The sequence below is a fragment of the Malaclemys terrapin genome, chromosome 23, assembly GCF_027887155.1.
Source record: "Malaclemys terrapin pileata isolate rMalTer1 chromosome 23, rMalTer1.hap1, whole genome shotgun sequence".
In the NCBI taxonomy this organism is placed as follows: domain Eukaryota; kingdom Metazoa; phylum Chordata; order Testudines; family Emydidae; genus Malaclemys; species Malaclemys terrapin.
Window position 1 is genome coordinate 330,968 of NC_071527.1, and position 25,362 is coordinate 356,329.

The 25,362-nt window shown below is 45.6% G+C and overlaps 2 protein-coding genes across 2 annotated transcripts in view; both read right to left on the minus strand.

Moving 5' to 3' along the window:
* CERS5 (ceramide synthase 5) overlaps positions 1-12,313 on the minus strand; it is a 38,715-nt gene extending 26,402 nt beyond the window's left edge. The window contains exon 1 of the mRNA XM_054012805.1: positions 11,979-12,313. Within this exon, the coding sequence (XP_053868780.1) occupies positions 11,979-12,181 (203 nt within the window). The 5' untranslated portion in view covers positions 12,182-12,313. The remainder of the gene's footprint in view (positions 1-11,978) is intronic.
* Positions 12,314-17,566: 5,253 nt separating this feature from the next.
* LIMA1 (LIM domain and actin binding 1) overlaps positions 17,567-25,362 on the minus strand; it is a 38,756-nt gene continuing 30,960 nt past the window's right edge. Inside the window, 3 exon segments of the mRNA XM_054012531.1 lie at positions 17,567-19,848; positions 20,346-20,479; positions 24,276-24,391. Coding sequence (XP_053868506.1) covers positions 18,837-19,848; positions 20,346-20,479; positions 24,276-24,391 — 1,262 coding nt within the window. The 3' untranslated portion in view covers positions 17,567-18,836.

The following is a 25,362-nucleotide window of genomic DNA, read 5'->3' on the forward strand; positions in this document are numbered from 1 at the left end:
TAAAGATCTTGACTCCTCCTCAGTTTATTGTCTATCAACAAACATTTGGTTAGGTTAGGATTTTTTTTTTTTTTTAATTCAGAGTATTTCTTTTTAAAGGAGAAAACAGTAAGGTGGGTAGGTGGGCTCAAATAAGTGGAGACAAATATTGGTTTCAATCTTACATGGGTCTCAAATATTTTCACCACTGTCATCGTGGAATTATTTTAAAACTCGATCTGATGCATTGGGGGGGCAGAGAAATCAAACCGTTAAATTACTAACTACCTCTTAATAGAAAGATGCATAGATAAGAGTTAAAAATTATTTCTTGGGACATAAAAAAAGTTTTGATGGTGATAACTAAGCTGACAGCCATGTTATTCTTTTGTTACCAAAACTTCATACCAGGATATTCCTGGATAGTTGAATTCTTTGAAAACAAAGGTAATTTTTTCCCCAAATGGCCTAGGGAAAACACAGCTGATTAAAAAAAAATATCAGAAGGTAAGATGACTCTTTAGAAGTAATAAAAGGTTGCTCCAGGCTATGAATGTAATAGACCTTGGCTTGCTCAGACAAGCACACAGAAAACGTACATAGCAGCAGTAAAGGAATGCTGGGTGCATAGCAAAACGCACATGGATAAGAAGCAACACAAGCAAATGGGGGTACAGACAGCAGTAGAGGCAGGCTGTGTCTAAGGCTTTGTCTACACTGGAACTTTGTCAACAAAACTTTTGTCGTTCAGGGGTATTAAAAATCATCCCCCCTGAACGACAAATGTGTTACCAACGAAAAGTGCCGGTGTGAACAGAGCTTTGTTGGCAGCAGCACTCTCCTGCCGACAAAGCCGCTGCCATTCATGGGGTGGTGGTGGACTTTTGTCTGCAGGAGAGCTTTCTCCTGCTGACAAACAGCAGCTACATTGTGTGCCTTTTAGCAGCATCGCTATGGCGGCACAGCCGTGTCGCTAAAAGCAAGGTAGTATAGACAAAGCCTAAGAAACAGGTGGGAGACTCAGTGACAGCTGTGGAATTCATCATCACTTTTAAGAGAGAGTGTATTTGGGCTCTTTCTATATTATATCTTTATTAACTCTGCTAGCAACAGTGTTTTCAACCAGAACTGCGACCGACAACCGTCTTCCAACATGGCTATTACTAGCAATTTCCTGTCCAGGGTGGGCATATTTGATGCGTAACCATAATTAAAAAGTAGAATAAATATTATCTGCAGGCTGTTATATTTTTCTTGATCTATGGCTCAAAGTACGGTCTCTGTTTTGCCAGTTGGATAAGTTTCTCTCAACCCTGAGAAAACCAGTCTTGCTACTGGGTAGAGGTTGTCAAGATAAAGAGAACATCCTCGTACGTTCCCACTTAAGGGGACTCTGGGGGAGCAAGCTCAAAAATCTTGATGTCACTTTAGAATGTTCCCTGGGCGCCAAGAGTGGATTTTCAGATTCACAATTTGCACAACCTTAGCACTATATCCCATTACAACCTTGTAACAGCAGCATGTAGCTTCAAGACGATTACTGCAACTCTCAGCAAGGAACCTCCACCACCTGCAGCTTGCTCAAAAGGTAGCCACATGTCTGCTCATTAGTTTAAGCAATACTGGGCCTCCATTCTTTACAATGGGTGCCTATAAAGGTGGAGAGAATGATTGTAATTTGACACTCGTTTTCTTTTTGTTTCATTTTTACAGCACTAAACTTCATAGGCCTCAGATACATTAAAGACTTTCTCCTGGAATCTTGATCCAGGGAGTCAAATAACGGCCAAGATTTTTTTTAAGAGAGACTAGTGATTTTGTGCACACATCTTGAGACACCTTTAAGGCAGCTGATTATTAGAGGGCAGGAGCTCAGCACTTTCTGAAATTCTTTTAAGGCACCTCAAGTTGGACACCCAAAAATCACTCGTCACTCTTGAAAGGCCTGCATTTCAATTTTCTCGCCATTGCATCTCAGGTTGGCAAGCAGATGCACCTTTGCTGTGGTGGATGTGACTCTTTCCCACCCACCCCCTCTGAGACCTGTCTCACTCCAACTTTCCACTCTTAAATACCTCAAGATGATGCTCTACTACAAACATTGATTTTTAATTTAACTATTGTTTGTCCCATATTTGTTATTTTTCCTCTCACCATTTACAGGTCCAGTCAACTGATTATTTGAGTTTTAATGGAGGTGTTTCTCTGTTTGTATGTACTAATTGTGTTGTTAATTCTGCTGCACAGCTGTAAAGTGGAGGAAACTTAAGTAAAATCATCATGATCTTTCACCCAGTCAAACATGAAGACTAAATGTTTTAGAAATGCCCCTGGTCCTCTTGCCCGCCATTCCCAAAGAACTCCTGTCTGCTTACAATCCACAGAACATTCCCGGAGTTGAATTACTTATCACTCATTTGAGCATGATTGCTTTGAAGGCTGAACACAAAAGCAATAAATCTAATACGCAATCAACTCTCACTATGGAGAGAGCAATGCAACTTAGATTTTAGGTCAGATATCAGGAATCTGTACTTGTGAATTGGGTTATCAAATTCTGTACAATGCATTTATTGTTGACAAATGCTAGCAAACTGTACATTACAAGATCCATACTCTACAATCTGCAGTAAACTCAACCCGCAGCTAGAGATGGCATCAATAACAGGTCACTGCAGAGCACAAGTGCAGTGATCTTCATACTTTGAACTTGAACAGCACTTTTCATTAGAGGATTTCAAAGTACATTAACAAAGCATACCAAGTATCATTAATCCCATTTTAGAGACAGGGAAACTTAGATGTTAGTAACTTGCCCAAAACTGGCAAAAAGCATTCCAGGGGCCTGAAGTTTCAGCATGTGGAAAAGTATCTGAACAACTATTCTGTCTCTCTCTCTCTCTCTCTAAGAGTATGTCTACACTACAACGTAAGCTCAGGATTTGAACTCAGGCGCAAGCCTAACCTCTCCTTCCATCTATGCACAAATCATGCTAATCCAGATCCTAGGATTCCACAGGAGTGGAAGGTCTGAGCCTGAGTCAAGCTGATGTCCAGGGTTCAAACCCTGTTGCTTTGCAGTGTAGACCTAGCCCCACTAGATTCACGCTCTGGGAGTCCACTAAAAGTATTCCACAATCCCACAGGCTGGCTATTTTCATCTGCTGGACAGTCAAGTTTTCCCTTGAACAAAAGGCTAGAGTGACCACATATTGGGAGGGCACTAGGAAGTCTAGGATATGGGTGGTTGGACCCCAGTTTGGGACCCAGAGTTCAACTACTCCTAACCTGGGGTTACAAATGAGTGTAGACACTCACGCCCAATGCTAACAAACCCAGTGTCTGCTAACTCAAGTTCTACTAACCCTGAGCTTACAGTGCAGTATAGACATACCCTAACGCTACAGGAGACATATCACAAGGTGAATGCAGACTAGGTCAGGTCAGTCAGCAGCAATCCAGGTGCTATGGATTCCAGAGATGAGGGTATCAATATAGCCCTTTAAAGTCAATGGCAAGTCAAAATACCTCAATGAGCTGTCCTACCGACTCTGCAACCTGCCAGGGCAGCATTCTCAGAATTAACAAGGCATTGTGACTCATCCCATTGGAGATGTATTTTGTTCACTCAATTCTCACCCAAATGCCCAGTCCAACTTTCTACTCTCCCAAAAATATCCAGACAACCACCTTCCCTGTCTGCCTGATGGACAACCAAGGCAGAAAATGGAGACAAAATGGAGGTTGGGAAGTCTGAGTGTTCTGCATTCTGTCTTTTCTTCCTCCTGAAGAGCACAAATATCTTCTTTGGAGAGCTCTCCTTCCCAAATCCAACCTCCCACAGGGCAGCATTCTATTTTGCCTGCTGAGTCCCCACCCCAGCTTGAAAGAAAAGACATACACACATAAAACTTTCCCTAGATAAAATTTATGACTGATGCACCTTTCAACAGTTGGGATCCAATTACCAAATTACACTCTCAAGATAAGAGGCTGAGCCTCCGTGTAGACTCTCTCCTTCATAATCTCACTGTATTAGATATGTAAATGATTTACAAGACACTAATTTTCAACACTGCCTTATGGAAGCAAAAATCCAGGGAGGTTTCTTAGCCAGACAGGAACACACTGCAGATCTCCCTTAGCTCCCTGGAGGAACTGAAAGAGCACCTATGAGTTTACACGCATTCTGAAGTAATCAGCATGAGCAAATTATAGGAAGACTACATTGCAGGTCTCCCCAGCTCACTAGGGACACCTCCCTGTTTACAGTCAACTTAAAGTTTCACAGATCTCTTTGTAAACTGCTCTCTGCATCAAGATGACATTCAGTTAGAAGAGAAACTTGTGTGTTGCTGTAACAAACCATTCAAGGAAGAAAACCCACACTTCCTCATAGTACTGAAGAAAGAATGGGGGAATGAGAGGAGGAAGGACAAAGCCACAGAAAGCAAAAGAACTGCAAATACAGTTCAATCTCTGAGTCATCAGTGTCAAGTATCAGGGGGTAGCCGTGTTAGTCTGTATCTACAAAAACAACAAGGAGTCTGGTGGCACCTTAAAGACTAACAGATTTATTTGGGCATAAGCATTTTCGTGAGTAAAAACCTCACTTCTTCGGATGCATAGTCATCAGTGTTACTGCCAATTATGTGTCAAGGAAGCCATTTGATTTAATAATTCCCAAGGCCTGGAAGGTGGTATGTGCACAAAGGGATTTTATTAGATAAATGTGAACATTTATGATATGTTCAAAGTGGTGAGCTAGGAGGAGGAAGAGGAGGGAAGGGTTGATAAATGCAAAGTAATGTACATTGGAAAACAGTCCCAACTATACTGATGATGAGGGTCTGAATTGGCTGTTAGCTCAAGAAAGAGTTCTTGGAGTCATTGTGGACATTCTCTGAAAACAGCTGCTTAATTTGCAGCAGCAGTCAAAAAACAATGTTAGGAACCATTAGAAAAGGGATAGATAAAACAGTAAATATTATAATGCCATTATATAAAGCCACAGTACACCCATGCCTTGAATAGTCACTGCAGTTCTGATCACCCCATCTCAAAAAAAAAGGTACATTAGAATTGGAAAAATATAGAGAAGGGCAACAAAAAATTATTGGGAGTGTGGAACAACTTCCACATGAGAAGAGATTAAAGACTGGAACTGTTCATCTTAAATAAGAGACTACTAAGGGGGATATAATAGAGAGCTATAAGATCATGAATGGTGTGAAGAAAGTGAATAAGGCAATGTTGTTTACCCCTTCACAACACAAGGACCTGGGATCACCCAATGAAATTAATAGGCAGCAAGTTTAGAAAAACAAGCCAGGCATCAGCATGACCGGTGTCTCTGAAAATATGCTTTTGCAAAATACAAACTAAACCTGACCTATAGCGGGGTAGAGGTATGAAAACATTCATTAAAGATATAGAAAAGCTCTCAGATGTACCACAAAGCCAGGAAACATAACCCAGAAGTTATGGTGATGATGAAAGAAGTGTTAACATGGAAGCTCCTGTACTAGATCAAGTGTGGTACCCTGTCTCTGCCAGTAGCTAATACCTGATGCTTCAAAGGAAAATTATAAGCTTCTGCACTTCTTCCCAAAACCAATATCCCTGGGCCAGTTATTCAGTGCTGTACACGGGAAGAGGAGGAGGGATTCCATCCTGACCCCTGCAACAGGGAACATTCCATCACACAATTTCCTGTCATTGTTTGCTACTGAGTGTGGACACTTGACCAGGACCAGCCCTGGCACTCTAAGATGGGAACTGTGCCCCCAGGTCCTTTGCATTGGATGGCATGATGCTTCAGAAGAGGAGCCTCGGAAGGCAGAGCAAAGGAATTCTGGAATGCTTGTGTCTGTCTGTCTGTCCCCCCCCCCCTTTTTTTTTTTTTTTTTTTGAGGGCAGGATGAAGGGCGGGGGGGAGAGACAGAAGGGAAAACATTTGCTTTTTGTGTTATTGTTTTGTTCTATTTTCTACTTTCCTCTACCTTTTCTTCTATATTTTTCCTTTTTCTGCTTCTCTCCTTCACCCACCCCCTTCTTTGATGTCCTAGATTACTTATGTAAACTCAACACCCATAGCACTTTACATATAAAGCCTACAAAAGGAAACTGACTCGTTCCCTAGCCAGTTACCTTCTACAGCCCTTTTCATAAATAAAAGGTTTTGCCATTGTTGCACAGAGAAATTAACTACCACAAATCAGTCTTCTATCAAACTATTTACTGAAAGAACCAAAGTGACCTGGTTAGTGCCCCCCTGTTGTCTCCCTGTGTAAAAGCACTTTGGGAAACAATGCCAAACACCCCCCTTCTGTGTCACCTATGCAATAAAATCTGACCTGCACTTGGCTGTACAATGAGAAACAATCAGGGAAACTCATGCACCAGACGAGAAGAACGAACATTTTCAAGTCAATTATTTGTGAATAATCAGAATCCCTAATGAGAAGAGAAAGACTCCAATGTTTTTTAAGCCATATGCAGGTCCCTCATCATCAAGATGCAACAAAGGGTGCAATTATTTGCTTGGAACTAGGAGGAGTTTAACTAAAGTAACAGACCAGGTGGGCAAGTCATCTATTTTTTCTGCCCTCTGGTGAGTTTTACAAGGAAACTGTGGCAGAGCTAACCACTTTTTAACTTTAGTTTTGGTCAGATGCAGCGATGGACAAAGCACTCAAAATATTCAAGTGCAGGACAGCAGCAAGCAATTGCATTTCACTTGTCTGAAGAAACTATCCTGGGTTAGCCTACAATCACCATTTTTCTAGCTTTACAGGCACTGAAATAAAAGAAAATTGAATTCTCAGAGTACTTTGCTGAACCATCGCAAGCCTGAAGCATCAACAGATCTGGATGTCAGACTTCAAAGGTGGAAAAGCCCTAGATCATGTTGTGCATTTCCCTGCAAATTCAAAGCTGCTCTCTGCAGTACATTTTCTAGTGTTATGTAATATTCCATTTTATTTTCATGCATACTTAACTAAGGTTTACTGTACATGAAGCAAGCATCAAGAGAAATGACTAAGCTTCATGTTTTATAGAGTAAATGGGATTGGACAAAACTCTCCACATCCTTCACATGGTAACAGTGTAGTGTGTGATTTTTTTAAATCCTAACTGGGTGCTACCTCAAAGAATTGCTTTAGGATACTGTTCAGTACATTTCCCTTTCTTCATGCAGTTGACTCTAACATGAATAAGATTCTATGCTTTCAGGTTTTGTGTGTTTTTACACAGGATGCTATTCCTACACCCACGGTTCTCCCTTTCTTCAGTCTAGATAAAGCTGTAACAAAGCTGTGAGAATGAACAAGAGAATTGCTAAATAGTATCAACCTATACAAGAGTTTCACTCTTAGCAACTGTAACACAGAAGAAGCAGTTCAGCCTGGCCAACAGTTGTGCAGGCCAAGTGGTAAAAGCAATTGAAGTCTCTATATCCTAAATCACACACTGAGATGTGCAGATATGAGCATAAATGTTTTGAATTAACCCCCACAAGTCCCACATCCATCTTTGAACTGCATGTAAAGAAGATCCAAAATCTAGGAAGTGCATCACAGAATGGCAAGTTCACAGAGCATTAGCAAAAAAATTAATTTGCCCATCCAGAATCCAGAGATGATATCACACAATTTCAAATGTGTTTTATTAGCGAGTGTGGACTGAACATTTCATAGAGTATGTCCCCGACACGGCTAACCTGGCCGCTCCAACAAGACATTAGGATGAGGAGATCATTAAGAATCTTCATTTGCCTTCACACACGTCAGAGTATGCTCTTTATAACAAAGGGGTTCTCAGACTTTTGTACTGGTGACCCCTTTCACATAGCAAGCCTCTGAGTGCGACCCCCTTATACATTAAAAACACTTTTTTATATATTTAGCACCATTATAAATGCTGAAGGCAAAGCGGGGTTTGGGGTGGAGGCTGACAGTTCATGACTCCCCCCACGTAATAGCCTCGCGATCCCCTGAGGGGTCCCGACCCCTAGTTTGAGAACCCCTGTTATAACACAAGGGTCAAAACTACATCTTCTCAGATCATCAAAACTATGAAAGAAGTAGTGAAAACAAGAGATTATTCCAAATACATACGTGCTGTGCTCGGAGCACTGCACAAGAGCACATCTGCAGCAAATAAGCGTATTTTAAAGAGAGGATGAAAGGGTTAAGGGATAGATATTGTCACAAACTGCGGCCATGTTGTCAATGATTGAGATTCGTGGGGTACATCTCTACATAGCACAAACAAACCAAACCAAACCCTGAGGCACCAAATCTCAGAGCCTGTGTCACCTGACTCAGGCTCACAGGGCCTAAAAATAGAAATGTAGACATTTGGGCTCGGGCCCACACTCCGAGACCTATCTCCTCACTGGATTTCAGGGCCTGGGCTCCAGCCCCAACATGCTACTCCTGCTATTTTTAGTCCCACAGGCGAGTCTGAGTCAGCGGACCCAGAATATGAGACTCATTACTCCAGGTCTTTTTTGCTGTGTAGATGTACCCATAGGTACCTGAAGGGTGTTTGGTGACCTGTGCAAAGTGAGTTTGGTGGGTATCCATCAGCTCTCTCATGGATAGGTGTCCCCCATCACAAAAACTAGTGCCACAGTTGGGACTACCTGGCTCCCTCGTTGGCAGTCTGAGAAAAGGGGCCTAGGACTAAATGAAACCTGCGTATGTTCAGATTTGAGATACACTGGAAGAGCAGAGTGGAGGAAGCTTGCCCTGCTATTGCCCATGCTATATTTTTCCAGTGGATAAAGGGTACTTTGATTTCTATCAATGTCATTCTGTCACCCTGCTCAGAATCATAACAGTATTTCTGAACTGCAGAAGGCATTAGATATAAACTGGCTGGTCAGAAGGCAGCAATTCACACACAAATAAGGCTTGAATACTATCATATAGCTGAAAATCTCCCAATGTCTCATGGCTATGAACTGTCACAACATTTCTAGTACATAAGGAAATATCACTGTCTGGCCCTTATTGATAGGCAGATTTTCCCCAGGTACCACACCTAGAGGTACCTCTCCCATTCCCTGATATACAACATCTAAAGATGCAGGTCTCTGATCCTGAGGATTTGGGAGCCCGAGCTGTACCTGAGTTTAATGGGGAAGATGTCCCTGCATAGATGAGTGGTGGAACTCCCAAGGGCGGGAGATGCACAGCTCTGGTTCCTGTGGGGCTGGAAGACGCTCTGGAAACCTCTCTCCAACCCTGCTCCTAGGGTGCTGTAGGCATATCCTGTGGGGCACTCAGGTCTAGACCCTATGTGGGCTCTGGAAAGCATTCCCTGGCCAGCTGGGAGCATACCCTGTGGGGTGCTGGAAAATTCTATGGAGAGTTCTCCCTAGCCCTTTCTCCAGGGGAGGGAGTACTCTGGGGGACCAATTCCTCAGCTCTAGTCCCTAGGGATGTTCTTGGAGATAGGGACAGTTCTCTAGAGCAGGAGTTCTCAAACTGGGAGTCAGGACCCCTCAGGGGGTCACGAGGTTATTAAATGGAGGGTCACGAACTGTGAACCTCCACCCCAAACCCTGTTTTGCCTCCAGCATTTATAGTGGTGTTAAATATATAAAAAGTGTTTTCAATTTATAAGGGGGGGTCGCACTCAGAGGCTTGCTGGATGGAAGGGGTCACCAGTAAAAAGAAGTTTAAGAGCCACTGCCCTAGAGGTTGTGGGTGGCTGTGCCTGGGGGTCCTGGCTCCTCAGCTCTGATCCCTGGGGATGCTCGGGAGAGTGGTGCCCAACCCTGTCCCCAGGGGTCCCCGGGGCTGGGGGAAGGTTCCTCAGCCCAGTCAGTCCGGGGGGCGCCCTGGGGGCGGGCCCCTGACCCCCAGCCCCTGGGGATGCTCGGGAGAGCGCTGCCCAGCCCTGTCCCCAGGGGTGTCATGGGGGCTGGGAGAAGGCTCCTCAGCCCCAGTCTCCAGTCAGTCCGGGGGGTGCCCTGGGGGTGGGCCCCTCACCCCCGACCCCTGTGGATGCTCGGGAGAGTGGTGCCCAGCCCTGTCCCCAGGGGGTGCCATAGGGGGTGGGAGAAGGTTCCTCAGCCCCAGTCCCCGGACAGTCCGGGGGGTGCGCTGGGGGCGAGCCCCTCACCCCCTGGGGATGCTCGGGAGAGCACTGCCCAGCCCTGTGCCCAGGGGGTGCCATAGGGGCTGGGAGAAGGTCCCTCAGCCCGGTCAGTCCGGGTTGCGCTGGGGGCAGGTCCCTCACCCCCTGGGGATGCTCGGCAGAGCGCTGCCCAGCCCTGTCCCCAGGGGTCCCCGGGGAGTGCCATGGGGGCTGGGGGAAGGCTCCTCAGCCCGGTCAGTCCGGGGTGCGCTGGGGGCGGGCCCCTGGGGATGCTCGGGAGAGCGCTGCCCAACCCTGTGCCCGGGGGTTCCCGGAGGGTGTCATGGGGGCTGGGGGAAGGTTCCTCAGCCCGGTCAGTCCGGGGGGCGCCCTGGGGATGCTCGGCAGAGCGCTGCCCAGCCCTGTCCCCAGGGAGTGCCATGGGGGCTGGGGGAAGGTTCCTCAGCCCCGGTCAGTCCGGGGGGCGCCCTGGGGGCGGGCCCCTGGGGATGCTCGGCAGAGCGCTGCCCAGCCCTGTCCCCAGGGGTCCCCGGGGAGTGCCATGGGGGCTGGGAGAAGGTTCCTCAGCCCGGTCAGTCCAGGGTGCGTTGGGGGCGGGCCCCTCACCCCCGGCCCCTGGGGATGCTCGGCAGAGCGCTGCCCAGCCCAGTCCCGAGGGGTCCCCGGGGAGTGCCATGGGGGCTGGGGGAAGGCTCCTCAGCCCGGTCAGTCCGGGGTGCGCTGGGGGCGGGCCCCTGGGGATGCTCGGGAGAGCGCTGCCCAACCCTGTGCCCGGGGGTTCCCGGAGGGTGTCATGGGGGCTGGGGGAAGGTTCCTCAGCCCGGTCAGTCCGGGGGGCGCCCTGGGGATGCTCGGCAGAGCGCTGCCCAGCCCTGTCCCCAGGGAGTGCCATGGGGGCTGGGGGAAGGTTCCTCAGCCCCGGTCAGTCCGGGGGGCGCCCTGGGGGCGGGCCCCTGGGGATGCTCGGCAGAGCGCTGCCCAGCCCTGTCCCCAGGGGTCCCCGGGGAGTGCCATGGGGGCTGGGAGAAGGTTCCTCAGCCCGGTCAGTCCAGGGTGCGTTGGGGGCGGGCCCCTCACCCCCGGCCCCTGGGGATGCTCGGCAGAGCGCTGCCCAGCCCAGTCCCGAGGGGTCCCCGGAGGGTGCCATGGGGGCTGGGGGCGGGCCCCTCACCCCCGGCCCCTGGGGATGCTCGGCAGAGCGCTGCCCAGCCCTGTGCCCGGGGGGGGGTGCTATAGGGGCTGGGGGAAGGTTCCGCAGCCCGGTCAGTCCGGGGGGCGCTGGGGGAAGGCCCCTGGGAATGCTCGGGGGAGTGGTGCCCAGCCCTGTCCCCGGGGGGTGCTATAGGGGCTGGGGGCGGGCCCCTCACCCCTGGGGATGCTCGGCAGAGCGCTGCCCAGCCCTGTCCCCGGGGGGTGCTATAGGGGCTGGGGGCAGGCCCCTCACCCCTGGGGATGCTCAGGAGAGTGGTGCCCAGCCCCGTGCCCGGGGGGTACCATAGGGGCTGGGGGAAGGCTCCTCAGCCCGGTCAGTCCGGGGTGCGCGGGGGGCGGGCTCCTCATCCCTGGGGATGCTCGCAGAGCGCTGCCCAGCCCCGTGCCCGGGGGTCCCCGGGGGGTGCTATAGGGGCGGGGGGCGGGCCCCTCACCCCCGGGGATGCTCGGCGGAGCGCTGCCCAGCCCCGTGCCCGGGGGTCCCCGGGGGGTGCTATAGGGGCTGGGTACGGGCCCCTCACCCCTGGGGATGCTCGGCAGAGCGCTGCCCAGCCCCGTGCCCGGGGGGTGCCATAGGGGCTGGGTACGGGCCCCTCACCCCGGGGATGCTCAGGAGAGCGCTGCCCAGCCCCGTGCCCGGACCGGCCGGGGCGGACCCCGGGCCGCGCTCTCACCTCTCGAACAGCAGCCTGACGGCGAAGATGCCCAGCGCGAGCGGGAAGGCGGAGAGGACGTGCCCGGCCTGGGGGTACTGGGTGCCGCTGCCGCCCTCCGGGCCCGGCTCCCCCGCCAAGTCCGCCCAGGTCACGTTGTGCGGCAGCCAGAAGCGCTCGTTCCAGAGCCAGGCCGAGAGCAGCGCCGCCGCGGCCGCCGCCATCTTCCGCCGGCAGCAGCCAACGGGCCAGGGCGGCGCTCGGATCGGGGCCCCGCCCTCTCGCGGGGCCACGCCCACCGCCGCCCCACCAGACCGTTAGAGGCGCCCACGCTTGCGCCCTCAAGGTAGATGCCTCATGCCGGGGCCACGCCCCCGGAAACCTGCTGCTTCGCCTGCGCCGCACAGGAAACCACGCCCCCTTCTGACGGTCGCCTCCGCGCGGACACCCTGAGGGCATACAGGCCCGCCCCCTCGGGCCGGGAGCATGCGCGCTGGAGGGGGGGGACGCTGAGCCTGCCCTGTGGGCGGAGACTGGAAACCCCGGCTGAGGTGAGGGGGCGGGGCAGCACAGGGTCACGTGACCAATAGCCTCAGTGCCTCTATCTGCTGGGCATTGTGAGTAAAATGTTTGGAAACATTTCACTCAGCGCGTGCCAGGGGTGGGGAACGTCCCAGGCGAGAGCAGCCCTGTAAAACCCTCGCCTGGGAATTCGGCACCGCAGTTGGGAAGTTGGTAGCGCCCGTCTGGGAAAAGTTGGCATCAGGCTATGGAAGCACCGAATAGCATCCATGGGACAGGGCGGCCTCGCTCCCCCCTCCTCAGGCCCCATTGCTGCCCCATGCCCAGAGCTGGGCTCTTCGCCGCCATCCCCGCCAGCCACTTCCCCTCCTCAGGGCAAGGCCCACCCGCCCTCTAGCCCGGCCCACTCACCAAAACCCACAGCCCCACTGCTGCCTTCAAGAACATCAGAACCGCCCGACGGGGTCAGAGCAAAGGCCCATCCAGCCCCGTGTCCTGTCTGCCGACAGCGGCCAATGCCAGGTGCCCCAAAGGGAATGAACAGAACAGGGAATCATCCAGTGACCCATCCCCTGTGGACCCGCTGCTGGCTGCTTCCGGGCCGCAGCACCGTGTCGAAACAGGTAGGGACTAGCCTGCCTTAGCCGGGCGGCACTGCTGACAGGACTTTTAACAGCCGGGTCAGCAGTGCCGACCAGAGCCGCCGTGACCCAGTACTGGGTTGTGACCTACAGTTTGAAAACCACTCATTTAGACTAGTCCTCTAAGGCAGCCACAGTCAGAGGAAAATCTAGACAACTTTAGTTCAGACTACAAACCTAGGGGAAAAAAGGAGTATGAATGATTAGTGAAGACAAGGGAAGAGCTCAGCCAGACCCCATTCCTTCAAATTGGCCTATCTAAAACTATACCCTTCTGTAAAAGCAGTAGTAGCTACAATGGGAAGGATAATGCCCTGTCAGAGCACATACTCTCCCCACCACTATTCTCTCTCACATCCCACTTTCTAAACCCCGTAGCAGTCTCTCACTGGTTTACTATTCAGAGCTAATTTGAAAGCTCTCTTTGATTGGGGCAGAAATCCCATTTCCCTTTAGAACACCTATGCACATCAGTAACTTATAATTAATTTCTACAGAGTCAATACAATTATTGTATCTGATAACATGACACTTGGCTACCTGTCTGTGTGTATAGGCACACAGGAAGCACATGCCACATCAAACCAGCAGTCTGCCTAAAACAATTGACCTACAAATCTTTTCCAATAAAGTTAAAGTGTACCCCTCTTTTAACCATTGTGTCCCTAGTTATAGGTTAAACTCTATCTCTTGGACAATAAACAGCTCATTTGTATTGTGCTCCACAGCTTGGATAATGGTAGCTTTGTCAATCAATAGTAAGCTAATTGATACCACTTTCTATCCCAATAGATCACAAAATGCATTACTGAATTATATTTTACAGCATTAGATGGTAAGAGTTTTCAAAAGTGCCTAGGCCCCATTTTCAAAAGTGACAAGCACTTAAGTCTCATTTACTTTGTGAGCCTTAGATGACCAACTACTTAAGTCACTGAATTGTCTACAGTAGGTGAAGAGTTGGACAGAGAAAGTGAAAAGATACAAATATAACAAATTAAAGATTCTCAGGTGTGATTTGAAATGAGCTGGATACAGGGATACTGTTTAAGGTGAGCTTCAGAGAAAGCACATGTAGCAACAGGCAAGTTAGGACAACAGAGAGACTCACTCTAGAAGAGTTAGGAGGATAGACAAGGCAAGATGCAGTGTATTGAAAACTAGGACGGTAGTTTTTAAACAGGATTCTCATATGGTCATAAAGCCACTAGATATATTGGGAAAATAATTGATTAGGGATCTTTGTGTTTTATAATGTTAAACTTCTCAAAGCTGGTAGGATGGAACTGCTAGAAAAATTGGAGCAATCTCAGTAGAGGTCCTGAGACTTTGAAAGTAACAAAGCTATTCCCTTACTGGATTTTGAGAAGATACACAAAACCACACCCTTACTCCCAACCTGTTTGCCCGTGTGGGTGGTAAAGCCACTAGCTCAGCTAATTAGAGGAGGTTGAGTGAGGGTATTTGAGTGGGCAACTGACACTGTACAGCAAGTATGAGTGGGATTATAGCATTAACAGGTCATCCAGAGATTTAATGTGAACCGGTGCTAGGGTTTATAGAAGAGTTAAACTGAGGTGAGATTTAGAATAAAAATACAGAGATGTCAGAAGTACTCCCACTCAACTGCACCTGAGCGAGGAAAATTTAGGAAGATTTAACTTATTGAATTTAGAACTGTAAGTCTTATGATCAGCCTCCGGTTTGAATAAGGACTGGGAATGGCTGAGCCATTACAAACATTGACTATCTCCCTTTGTAAGTATTCTCACACTTATTATCAAACTGTCTGTACTGGGCCAGCTTGATTATCACTTCAAAATTTTTTTTTCTCTTAATTAATTGGCCTCTCAGAGTTGGTAAGACAACTCCCACCTGTTTATGCTCTCTGTATGTGTGTATATATATCTCCTCAATAAATGTTCCATTCTATATGCATCCGAAGAAGTGGGCTGTAGTCCACGAAAGCTTATGCTCTAATAAATTTGTTAGTCTCTAAGGTGCCACAAGTACTCCTGTTCTTCTTTTTGCGGATACAGACTAACACGGCTGTTACTCTGAAACCAGTTGACCTAGAGCACCTTCATGGTGCTCTGCTTTTTGTAAATGCTTGAAGGGGACATAGACAAACAGATATTTTTGCTCTCTTTCTTCCTCCATTTGGGGGGGTAAAGAAACTAATAATTTTAAAAACAAGTATTTTAGCAAAACAATTTCCCCTTAAATCCCAGTTGGATTTTACCTAGTTAGTTTGATAGGCAGGGGAAGAAATCTTGAATTCATATTCCTGAACTTCTATAGTACTTGTTTAAAACTGCATTACAAATTGTCCTCACTAGCTGGAAGAGGTATTATGCCCATTTTAAAGAGGGTGAAACAGACTCATGTCCCAAGCTATTAGCAGATCAAGGTTGAAAACAAGTTCCCGTCTTCCAGCCCTATGTTCAGGCCACTAGACCACACTGTCTCCCCCTAATTTATTGGGCAATGCTCTAGTTATTTGATTGAATGACATGAGAGTATTGGATAGGTTAGTTCTCCTGTCCTTCAATAAACTCCTGCAGACTGGTCCAGTTTCTTCCTCTTGTTGAAAGCAAGCCACACCAACTGTCTGGAAGGAGCAAGGGCACCAGAGACAATGAGAATTGAGAGATGCATTTCCTATGCTCTTTGTGGACTTACTTTGGATTATAAAGACATTATTGAAACTTTGGAGCAGCAGTGAAAGGGTGATAGAAGTCCTTAGCATTTTCATTTATTAATTACCATCAGCCATGGAGCTACTTTCTTCAAAGGTAGGAGTAGTGATTAAATTTGAATATGTAGACCTAAAATTCTCTGACTATTACTCATCCCATTTATAAAGGGAGGACCTAATTCTGCAGCCAAATCCATGCAGTTGCTCACAAATGAAGGGTGCAGAAGAAATCTTCAGTTCTGAAGTGTGGCTTGAGTGTAGACTATGCTCTGTATTGTGTAAGAGTTCTCAAAAAATATTTGTATATAAAACCAAATGGAGTGCCTAAAACATATTAATGTTTATTACTGGAAGGTTGCCATTGATTTAAGATTTGCTTATTTTGGTGTATTTTCTCAAATAGGCTTTGAAATTCCATCACACTAGGGCATCTGGTAAATGCATCTTAGAGTTGAGGATCTGAGTACACTGTACAAGAATTTGTGGCTCTGTTAGTTCTCATAGCAGCTGCTCTATCGTGGATGCAAATGAACTGGCCTATGTAAAGCACTCATATTGTGGTGATAGCCACTAATACAAAACAATGACTGGAAAGGGTACAGACATTAGAATTTTGGCAAAAACTTAACATTTAGGAGACACTCTTGGTGGTACAAACTTCTCTAGGGGGGAAAACTATTACACTGTCATTCACCAAGATAGGGCAATAGTGAGTCTTGTATCCCAGAAATTGAACCTTCTCATCTTGGGAATCATGGCACTTATATTCATTGATGCATAATGGCAAGGTCTCAGCTAGCTGTGCCATGAGCTACATCATGTTTCCCACAACTTGATCCATGTCATAAGTTAGTATTGGCTCCACATGGGACGGGTATTGGGCACATCTAACAAATGTGATTTCATACTTAGTATCTGAATTGGAGTATTAAATGTTGAAACATTAAAGTCTTGAACAAACAGGAAGACAGCACACTGTACTTACTCTTCACCTCCATAGGCCAAGGACCTGCTTTTCAGATGTGCTGAGCACCTGCTGCTTTCACTGACTTCAATAGGAGTTTGTATTTTTCATGGGGTTGAGGGAGAATCAAGCCCCAGTTGCATTTTATCAGAAATAGACAAATGCATTCTTTAACTCTATAGTCCGAACATGATTAACAGCTCACAGATCAGCTTATTAGCCTGGCTGTGTACCCAACACCTCCTGCCAGCCAGCATCTCATGCAACTGTGCATTGCCACCATGTCTCTATAGCTGCTAAATGTCTTCCGGCCAGACAACTGCCCTACTAGACTTCTCCCCCTACTGCATAAGTGGTTCCTCACTGCTGCTGGTTACCTCCCTACTGTATTTCCTCCCAGATCTTCCCAGTCTGCCCCTTCCCTAAGGAGCTCCACTTACAGCTACCACTAGTCACTTGGTTTCCCCCAGACCTGCACATGTAACTAGGGAAGTGCCTTCAAGTCCTTTTCTCTAAGAATTGTTTAAAATCAAGAATGAAAGGGTTAAACAAGTTTGTCCCTCTGATCTATCCTGTTTTTTAATCCCTGTTCCAGAAGCATGTGTATTAGCCAGTTTGCCAAACTGGCTAGAGTGGTCCAACAGTGTCACCTAGTGGTATGAAATCAAATTATGAAGACTTCAATGCTAAGAGAAGATAACTCATAACCTTCTCAACCAACGTCATCTTATATACTGTCTTATTGTAGTTAAAACAAAAACATAATTAGGCTTCAGCCTTAGAGTTCAAAGTAAATTACAATGCTTTATTGAATACAAATGTTTCATATTTAGCAAGATTGGAAGAAAGTAGAATATTTTACACCTCTATAAAAATATAGTTAGGACTAATTCTCAAGTGAATACAGTACAGAGAATAAACTACTGTAGGAATAAACCCTCCCCCCCATTCATATTATTATTTGTAAAATAAATCCTGTCAAGTTTAAAAATGTACTAAAAGCTTTGCTAGAAACCAGTTCCCAGAAAGAATCCCACTGTTTGTCTAGTTCTCTTAGATTTTGTATGTGTAAGTCTCACAGTTGTAACTATTAAAAAAAGATCTCTAGCAGTTTGGTACAAGTAGGGTTTAATAACTGTCAAAAGGCCTTACAAAAAAGTGATTTGCAGTTTTAAGTGAATCAGAAGAGGGAATGAAATCTAAAAGTAGAAAAAAGTCACCTCAGAAAATGCACATGGAATGCAGACTCCTGTGAAAGGGGTGGTTTGTCTTCAAGAGTATCGTCAGTCATCATTGGGTTTGATCTGCACTACTATTCCAGCAAGGGGCACACTGGTGCATTAGCCAGCCAGAGGGCTGTACTACCTCTTAATTCCAGTTTAGAATTAGTTGTGTATACAGGAGAGCAGAGTGCAAAGTAAGAAGTTTTCCACTCATCAAGAGCAAGCGAATAAAAAGAATTACATTGCATTCTGTGTACTTAATATATTTTAGTTGCTAGATACTAAGCACAAAGAAAATTAGTGTTTTCATGAGGAAAACATCCCAACTGTGCCCTTTACATGTATTAAAGTGCATTCAGTCATCATTTTTAAAGCAGGCTTGCAAGTCCCTTTGGAATTGGTCCCTAAGCACTGCAGTAGCATTCATAGTGGTAATAATAGTGTATTACAGAAAGTGTTTAATACCACCTTTGGGAGTACAGTGGAATCCTGCAAACTACTGTTACTGGAATAAGTGCCAAAGCACAAAAAGAATAAAATACAATGACCAGGGTATAGAATAGATTTGTGTTCTCATGCTGTAAATTGTGATTACCTGATGTAGGAACAGCTGTCCCACACCAAGAGATCAAACATGTTTCCATACAGCTAGACATGATCTTTGCAGGTTTCTAGTGTACTTTTCTACATCATATCTGTACATTCTGTTGTTCCCTAATGTGTCAACGTGCAGGATAGCATCACTTTCACAGAGGGCAGCTGCTTGTTAAAAGCTAATACACCAATTTAAGGCCCAGCACCTTGCAGCAAGTTTTCTAGTGAAAGACCAATTTATTCTTCATCTTCATCCTCTTCCTCATAGTAACGATTCCTCTTGATCTGTTCTTCCACAGACAAATCTTCCACATCTTCATCTTCCCAGAACACAACATCTTTGGATTTGCTATTCTGGCTAGGGGATAATTCCTTAGCAGGGACCATGTTCAATAAGCTGAAATGTTTAGGAGAGTTGGAATCAAATATTTCTTTATTTGGAGATGGCTGCTGCACTGTGGCGTTTTCTTCCTCATCTGTCTCCATACCCACCTGACCATTCTGTACCAAGTTCTCTTCCCTGTCTGCCATGATATCAGGCACTTCCCTTCCTCTTTCTTCCTCCAGTTCTTTATTCTTCTCTTCAGTGTTCTGGATGTTCCCATTCTCAGCTCTTTTTTCCTTTCGCTTTCTTTCCATCACTGCTTCACTCTCTAGTTCTTCATTTTGTTTGAACATGACCTTATCTGCTTTGGAAGGAGAAGATACATTCTCTGTTTTATGGCCCTTAACAGACATTGTTCTAAATGAGGCTGCTACTGTAAATGGACGGCTTCTTTCCTTCAGTGAGGATGTTCTTCGTAGCTTTTTGAGATCCAGGTCCACATCCGGCTTTGACACCTCATCTTCTGGGGGCCACTTTGGCTTAAATACTTTGATACCCTCTTCCAATGCACTTCCTTGACTACCTAGCTCTGATGGAGGTGGCCAGGCAATCCTCAGTTTCTTTGTTTCTGCTGGTTTCTCTTCCCTTCCAGGCAAAGCTGCAGCTTTTGCTTCCATGCTAGCTGCAAGAACTCCCACCTTTGCAATTGGGGCATCCTCTACTCCCGGACTTTGAGGGCCTTCTATTGTATTTACAGTGTGGGCAGATTTCTCCAGGGACTCTTCATTCTCAGTTTTGTTTACCCATAGTTCCTTGTGCGGTTTGTGCCCAAAACCTTCATCATAGTTGCCTTTGGCTTTAAAGAGCTGATTGAAGTGAGGCTTGCAATAAATATTCCCACGTAGAGATGCATATGTTCCAAGACTGTTCAAGAAAACAAAATGTTAGCCCTTTGCATGTCTCTCAATCAGTTGTAGATTAAGGCCCAAATTTTAGCTAGATCACTGAAAAACTTGGCATTAAACATCTTAAAGTTTTTAGAAAAGCAAGTTTTATAGTGTGTTGACCTGGTGTCGCCAGAGGAAAGCTCCTACCCAGTATAAAAAAGGCATTTCTATGGGTTTTCCTCTTAAGTGCTCAAAGATCTTTACAGCAGGTAGGTATTATCCCCATCTTACAGATAGGAAAACTAGTATAGAGAATTCAAGTGACATGTCCAAGGTCATGCTCAAGTTAGCAGCAGAGCTGGGAGTAGAACCTGACTCCCAGGCCCTTGCTCAATCAACTAAACTACAGCTGCCTGTATTCACAAATGAACATTTGCACAGTATCGTATTCAGCTTCCTGTTATGTTTTAGGAAGGTTGAATTTCCTTCTAAAGGACTGACACACACATATACCTCACCCTCTGCACAGATTACCTGAGTCTGCTATTGCAATGTGAACAGCGGAAGCAGCTGATATGAAACACCTGCTGGTTGGCAAAGAGACGTTCCATTGGGTACACTGTCTTCTGACACGCAACACAGGTTTCTTTCACTGGCAACTGAAACTTCTAAGGGAAGAAAAGAGGGCTTGTTAACTGGATAAGAACTAGTGGGTGAGGAGACTTGACTTGGGTTTTGTCCAAGACTTCCAGAGTTCTCAGAAACAACTTACTTAATAGTTAATAATTAGCAGCTCTGAACCCTACTTGTACCCTGTACCCTACTTGAGTAAAGCAGACCTATTACAGGCTCATTGCCTTGGTTTGATAGCAAGAGCCTATCCTGCATTCTCCCTCTCTGCTCTCCTATCACCTAAACCTCTGAGGTAAAACAATAGTCAAGAATTGACAGCGGAAATGTTAAAATTCTCACATGGGTCATAAAGTAAGCTCTATCACGCCATTCCCAAGAGACTGAGTAAATCTACACTGAAACTGAACACCTGCAACTGGCCTGCGTCAGCCGACTTGGGCTCAAGGGCTGTACGTTTTTAGTGTCGACATTCAGGTTCCTGCTTGAGGCCAAATGCCTACACGGAAATTTTACAGCTCTGCAGGCTGAGCCCTGCAAGCTAGAGTCAGCTGACATAGGCCAGCCACAGGTGTTTAATACCTTGCATGTCCTAGCCTCTCCGCCTCAAACCTGCTGATAGGGAAAGATGAGGAAGTGGGGAAAAATACATGAGGGGATAAGTTTAAAAAAACAAAAACAAACAAACAAAAAAACCCAGTGAGATGAACAGCAATACAAGAAGCTCAGTGGGGGGGAACAAGTAATGAGAAGGCCAAACAAACATGGGGTGGGGGGAGAGAAGACGACGACAGGGGGGGAACAGTTTGCTCAAAGGTTTAGGCTGAGTAAGTTTTACTAAATGCTTATGGCTTTAGGAATGAAGGCGGCTCATTTAGGCAACTTTCCATACAAACTCTGATTAAACCAGTAATTTATTCCTACAGCCTGCTTTTAAAAAGTTAGTCTCAGTAGTTCAGGGCAGCAAGAAATGTATCTATCCCCATATGAAAAATTTCAGAGCTCCAGCAAAGGCACTAGCTACACTCAGCTTTTAGGGATTTGCAGTTTCACTAAAATTAAAGTTACACAACAGATAACTAAAGTTAACCCTGATGTTGACAGACTAGTAACAGTGCGTGTACTCCATCAGAGGCAACATCCCATAAAAGTTAAGAAATATCTTAAGGATAAACTAGTAAGTATCAAGTGTCAGCATTGTGCTACTTGGGAATAACCTCAGAATGTGTCTCCTGACAGCATCAAGGAGGTGATATTCTATGTCCAAAGAGGTCACCTGATGCTCCTCACGCCTTAACACACCTACTAGAGGCGACTTAACATGGAAGCTTAATAAAGAGGAAATGGCATATTGAATATCCAGTCAAAAAGCTGGCCCTTCTGGACTGACCTGATTGCAACAGCTTTTCTAGCAACAGAATAGAAAGTTACCTAGGTCCAGTGTCAAAGGGGTACAGAAAAATCACACTTAGATATGGTCAGCTTTGTTGCAAAGGCATGTTCTACTACAAGTTTACTAAAAGCCTTTAAGAGAAGAATATGATGGTTAAGGGATATGGAAGCAGGAAGTGCAACATCACAGGAGACAGTTACAGGGGTTGGTGTCTAGTTTGTATTTTAAATAAAATGATGACATGGTTAAGAACTGAAGGTTATGATAGATGAGGATCAGGTTGCTGAACAAAGCCAGTTGATTTAAACTGGTTTGTCACAACTTTATTGTTGCACATAATTAGGCAGTTTGCTATATATTATTTCTAGTCTAATGCACTTAGATTGGGAACTTTAAAAATAAACTTTGATATTAGGTATTTGAAATGACACTAAGGGACTAATCCATACTGAGAATTTGATAGAAAACCTCAAAAAACTCCCAGAGCCTCAAGAGATTTATTTTTAAAAGGGAACTTCAAGGCACTGACCCTTTGCACCAATCTTCTCACCTCTGTGTAAGTGAGTCACTGCAAGCTCTAGAACACGCCATTGAAGTTTACTAGCCCAGACGAAGATCTACTCACCCACCCTTGCCACAAAAAGGAACAAGCCTTTACTAACTTCCTTACCAATAAAAGTTGCCCTTCTTCCCAACACAGCATAACTGCAAGGCTGCACTGCATAGTGCTAGCATATGTTATTGCAATACACGTCCCCATCTAAGAGGAGGAACTTACATGGGTATACAGTGACCTCTGTTGGTCTGCTGAAGAGGTGGTTTTTTGGGGTGAATAGAGAAAAATGTCCTTCCTTGACATTACTATACATAGCTACTACAAGAGGAGGGTGAAGCCCAGTTAATAAAAAAAAAGGAGAGCTGGAGAGATAGCCGAGAGTTGAGCTCACATTAGAAGGGAAGCAGAAGGCAGGAGTAGAGATTAGGAACCAGGAACAGGAAACAGAAGCTGGAAGAGAAATAGGAACCTTACATGAAATCAACAGCATCTGGGCTGTTCTCTAAAAACTGCAGCAACAACTATTAATGAAGGTAGAGATCCAAGTTGGGTTTTATCATGTGAGCAGATACTTTTGAAATAAGCACAAAGAACCATAAACTTAAAGGATAAGCAGATTACATATGAACACACACTGGAATACCTTCCAAGTTATACAATCCTAAAGGCATTTTTGCCATCTCAAATTTTACACATACAGCACCTTTCAGAAAAGGTGCTCACAGCACTGTGATATTAATTAAATCTTGCTATCTTCTTAAATAAAATAAATACTATACCTGTCCCTCTTTTACAGAAGGGGGGAAAATGCAGAGTGAAGTGATGTGCCCAAGAGTAACATAGGAAGTCTGTGGCAGAGCAGGGATAAGACTTCTTATGTCAGACAGCATGTGTGAAGAGGATGCACCTCACATCACGTTATTGAGATATCATTAAAGTGCTCATCACATAACATCTGTGTGCCTCAAAGTGAGAAAATAAATCCCTGTCCAAAAATTCCCCATCGCTTCCTCAGCTACAGTTATATTGGGGTTGTTCTTGCCTGTTTACATCCAAGGAAGTCAGGAGCAGGTCTACAGCCATCACTACCGAAGGAAGGCTTGGGTAAAGAGAGGAGCAGCATACTGGGCTCTAAAGATGATAAAACTGGGACTCATCCTGATCTCCAGTGGAAGGGAATTTCACATCTAAGGGCTTGCCTCTGAGAATGCCAGGACTCCAGCTCCTAGGAGTTATACACTGAGCCCCTCAGCTACGAATACCTTCTTGATTGCAGCTGCTATCATGGTTGAGGTGAGGAGGAAGGCAGACAGCGAGGCCCCAGGGCGGGTTTTAAAGATTAGCATCAGGACCTAGATGAAAATCTCTAGGAACTCTGACTTAAGGAAAGCCAAGAGCTTGTCAATGCAAGACCTACATCCAGATTTCTGTACTCAAAACTTCTCCTCCCATCCCAGAAGCAAATTAGTATTCCCATACTGTCACTGGAACAGGGCCCCTTTAACAATATGGCAGCTGTCAGGCAGCTCACAAACTCCATCTTTAAAAAACTAAATTACAATTGTGCTGAGATGCTTTTCCATTCAGAACTCAAAACCCTATGCTGAGCACTGGGCAAAGTTCCTTTATATCCAGTCTCTTTTCTGTCAGGAGTTAGTTCCAACATGAGGTTTTTTTAAAAGATGTCAAAATAAAGACAAACTCCAGCTTTGCCCTATGGTAAAGAGCTCTCTGCTGAAGAGAGTTTGGATATTGATGGATCAATAGCATAAGATCCCTTGGGAGTGCAAACACAGATTCATAGGCTGGATTGAGTCTATGTTACAATCAGATTTGCTTAAGTATTAACTGTTGCTAGTGCTTAGGAAATAAATAGCTACTGTACCTTCACTACTTTTGGTGGAGAGGTGTCAGTCTGGTTGGCTGGTTTGGAATCAGAGCTCTGCTGTTTTGTGTAGACACGTCTCTTGGCTTCAGTCTCACTCTGCGAGTTCAGTTCAACTGGGGAAGGGAGGGGAAGGAAAGTTCTGTTAAACTCATTTTTAAAAGCCACGAGAAACTCCTAGGAAGTTCAGTCTGGTAAGACAATGTAGCAATTATGTCAGAAAAAGACTTAAAGGTCTGTCTGTTCCTAAACGTGTATGACTAAAGCATCAGTGCCAGGGCAAGCAAATATATTTACTCATCTTTTTCTGCACTGAAATTATCAAATGATTGAGAGGCTGTGTTGAGGGAATGAGATAGCTGCCAGCTTCTCAGTATGCACTAACCTCGTTTCTGGGAAATATGGCTCGTTTAATCAAATGGTTAAGCACATGCCTAAAGTTAAGCTTGAAGTCAATGGGCTATAAACATGTGCTTAAATACCTTTGGAAGGCACTTTAGTCAATCAGCTACTGCTAATATATTTATTGACTAATCTGTTGGCTACAGTGCTTGCTGTATTTGGCTCTGGAACACTAAGTCCAAATGGCGGGAGAATTGCACTGCTGGGGTTAAACATAAAGCCTTTATCAAGCAAGCATTAAAGCTGTCTCAATACTACAGTTAAAAAACAATTTATAAACCTGATAAAAATTCCCAGGTCTTGGGCTGGGCTGAGGTTTTAGCACAAGATTTTTACTGGAAAATTCCCAAGAATCTGAAGGGGTTGCAAGTGTTGAATTAAGACTACTATATTCAAAAGTAACAATCTTTAAAATAATTTAAAAAAAACACAGAGTCCCAATTTTATTCAAATTTTATGAAGAAGATCTTCTCCTTCTGGGCTATCATATGACAAGTTTCATAATCAGCAAATTCTAAAGCCAATTTCTAAACCACTGGAAATGGGAGTTTATAAGACAAGGCTGACCATTACAGGCCTATGAACAAATGTCCACTTTAACCAAACAACTGGCTTATATGTGCTACAAAATTACAAGAAGGCGCCTAGATAATGTGAGTGGGCTTCCATTATGTGTGTTAGGATC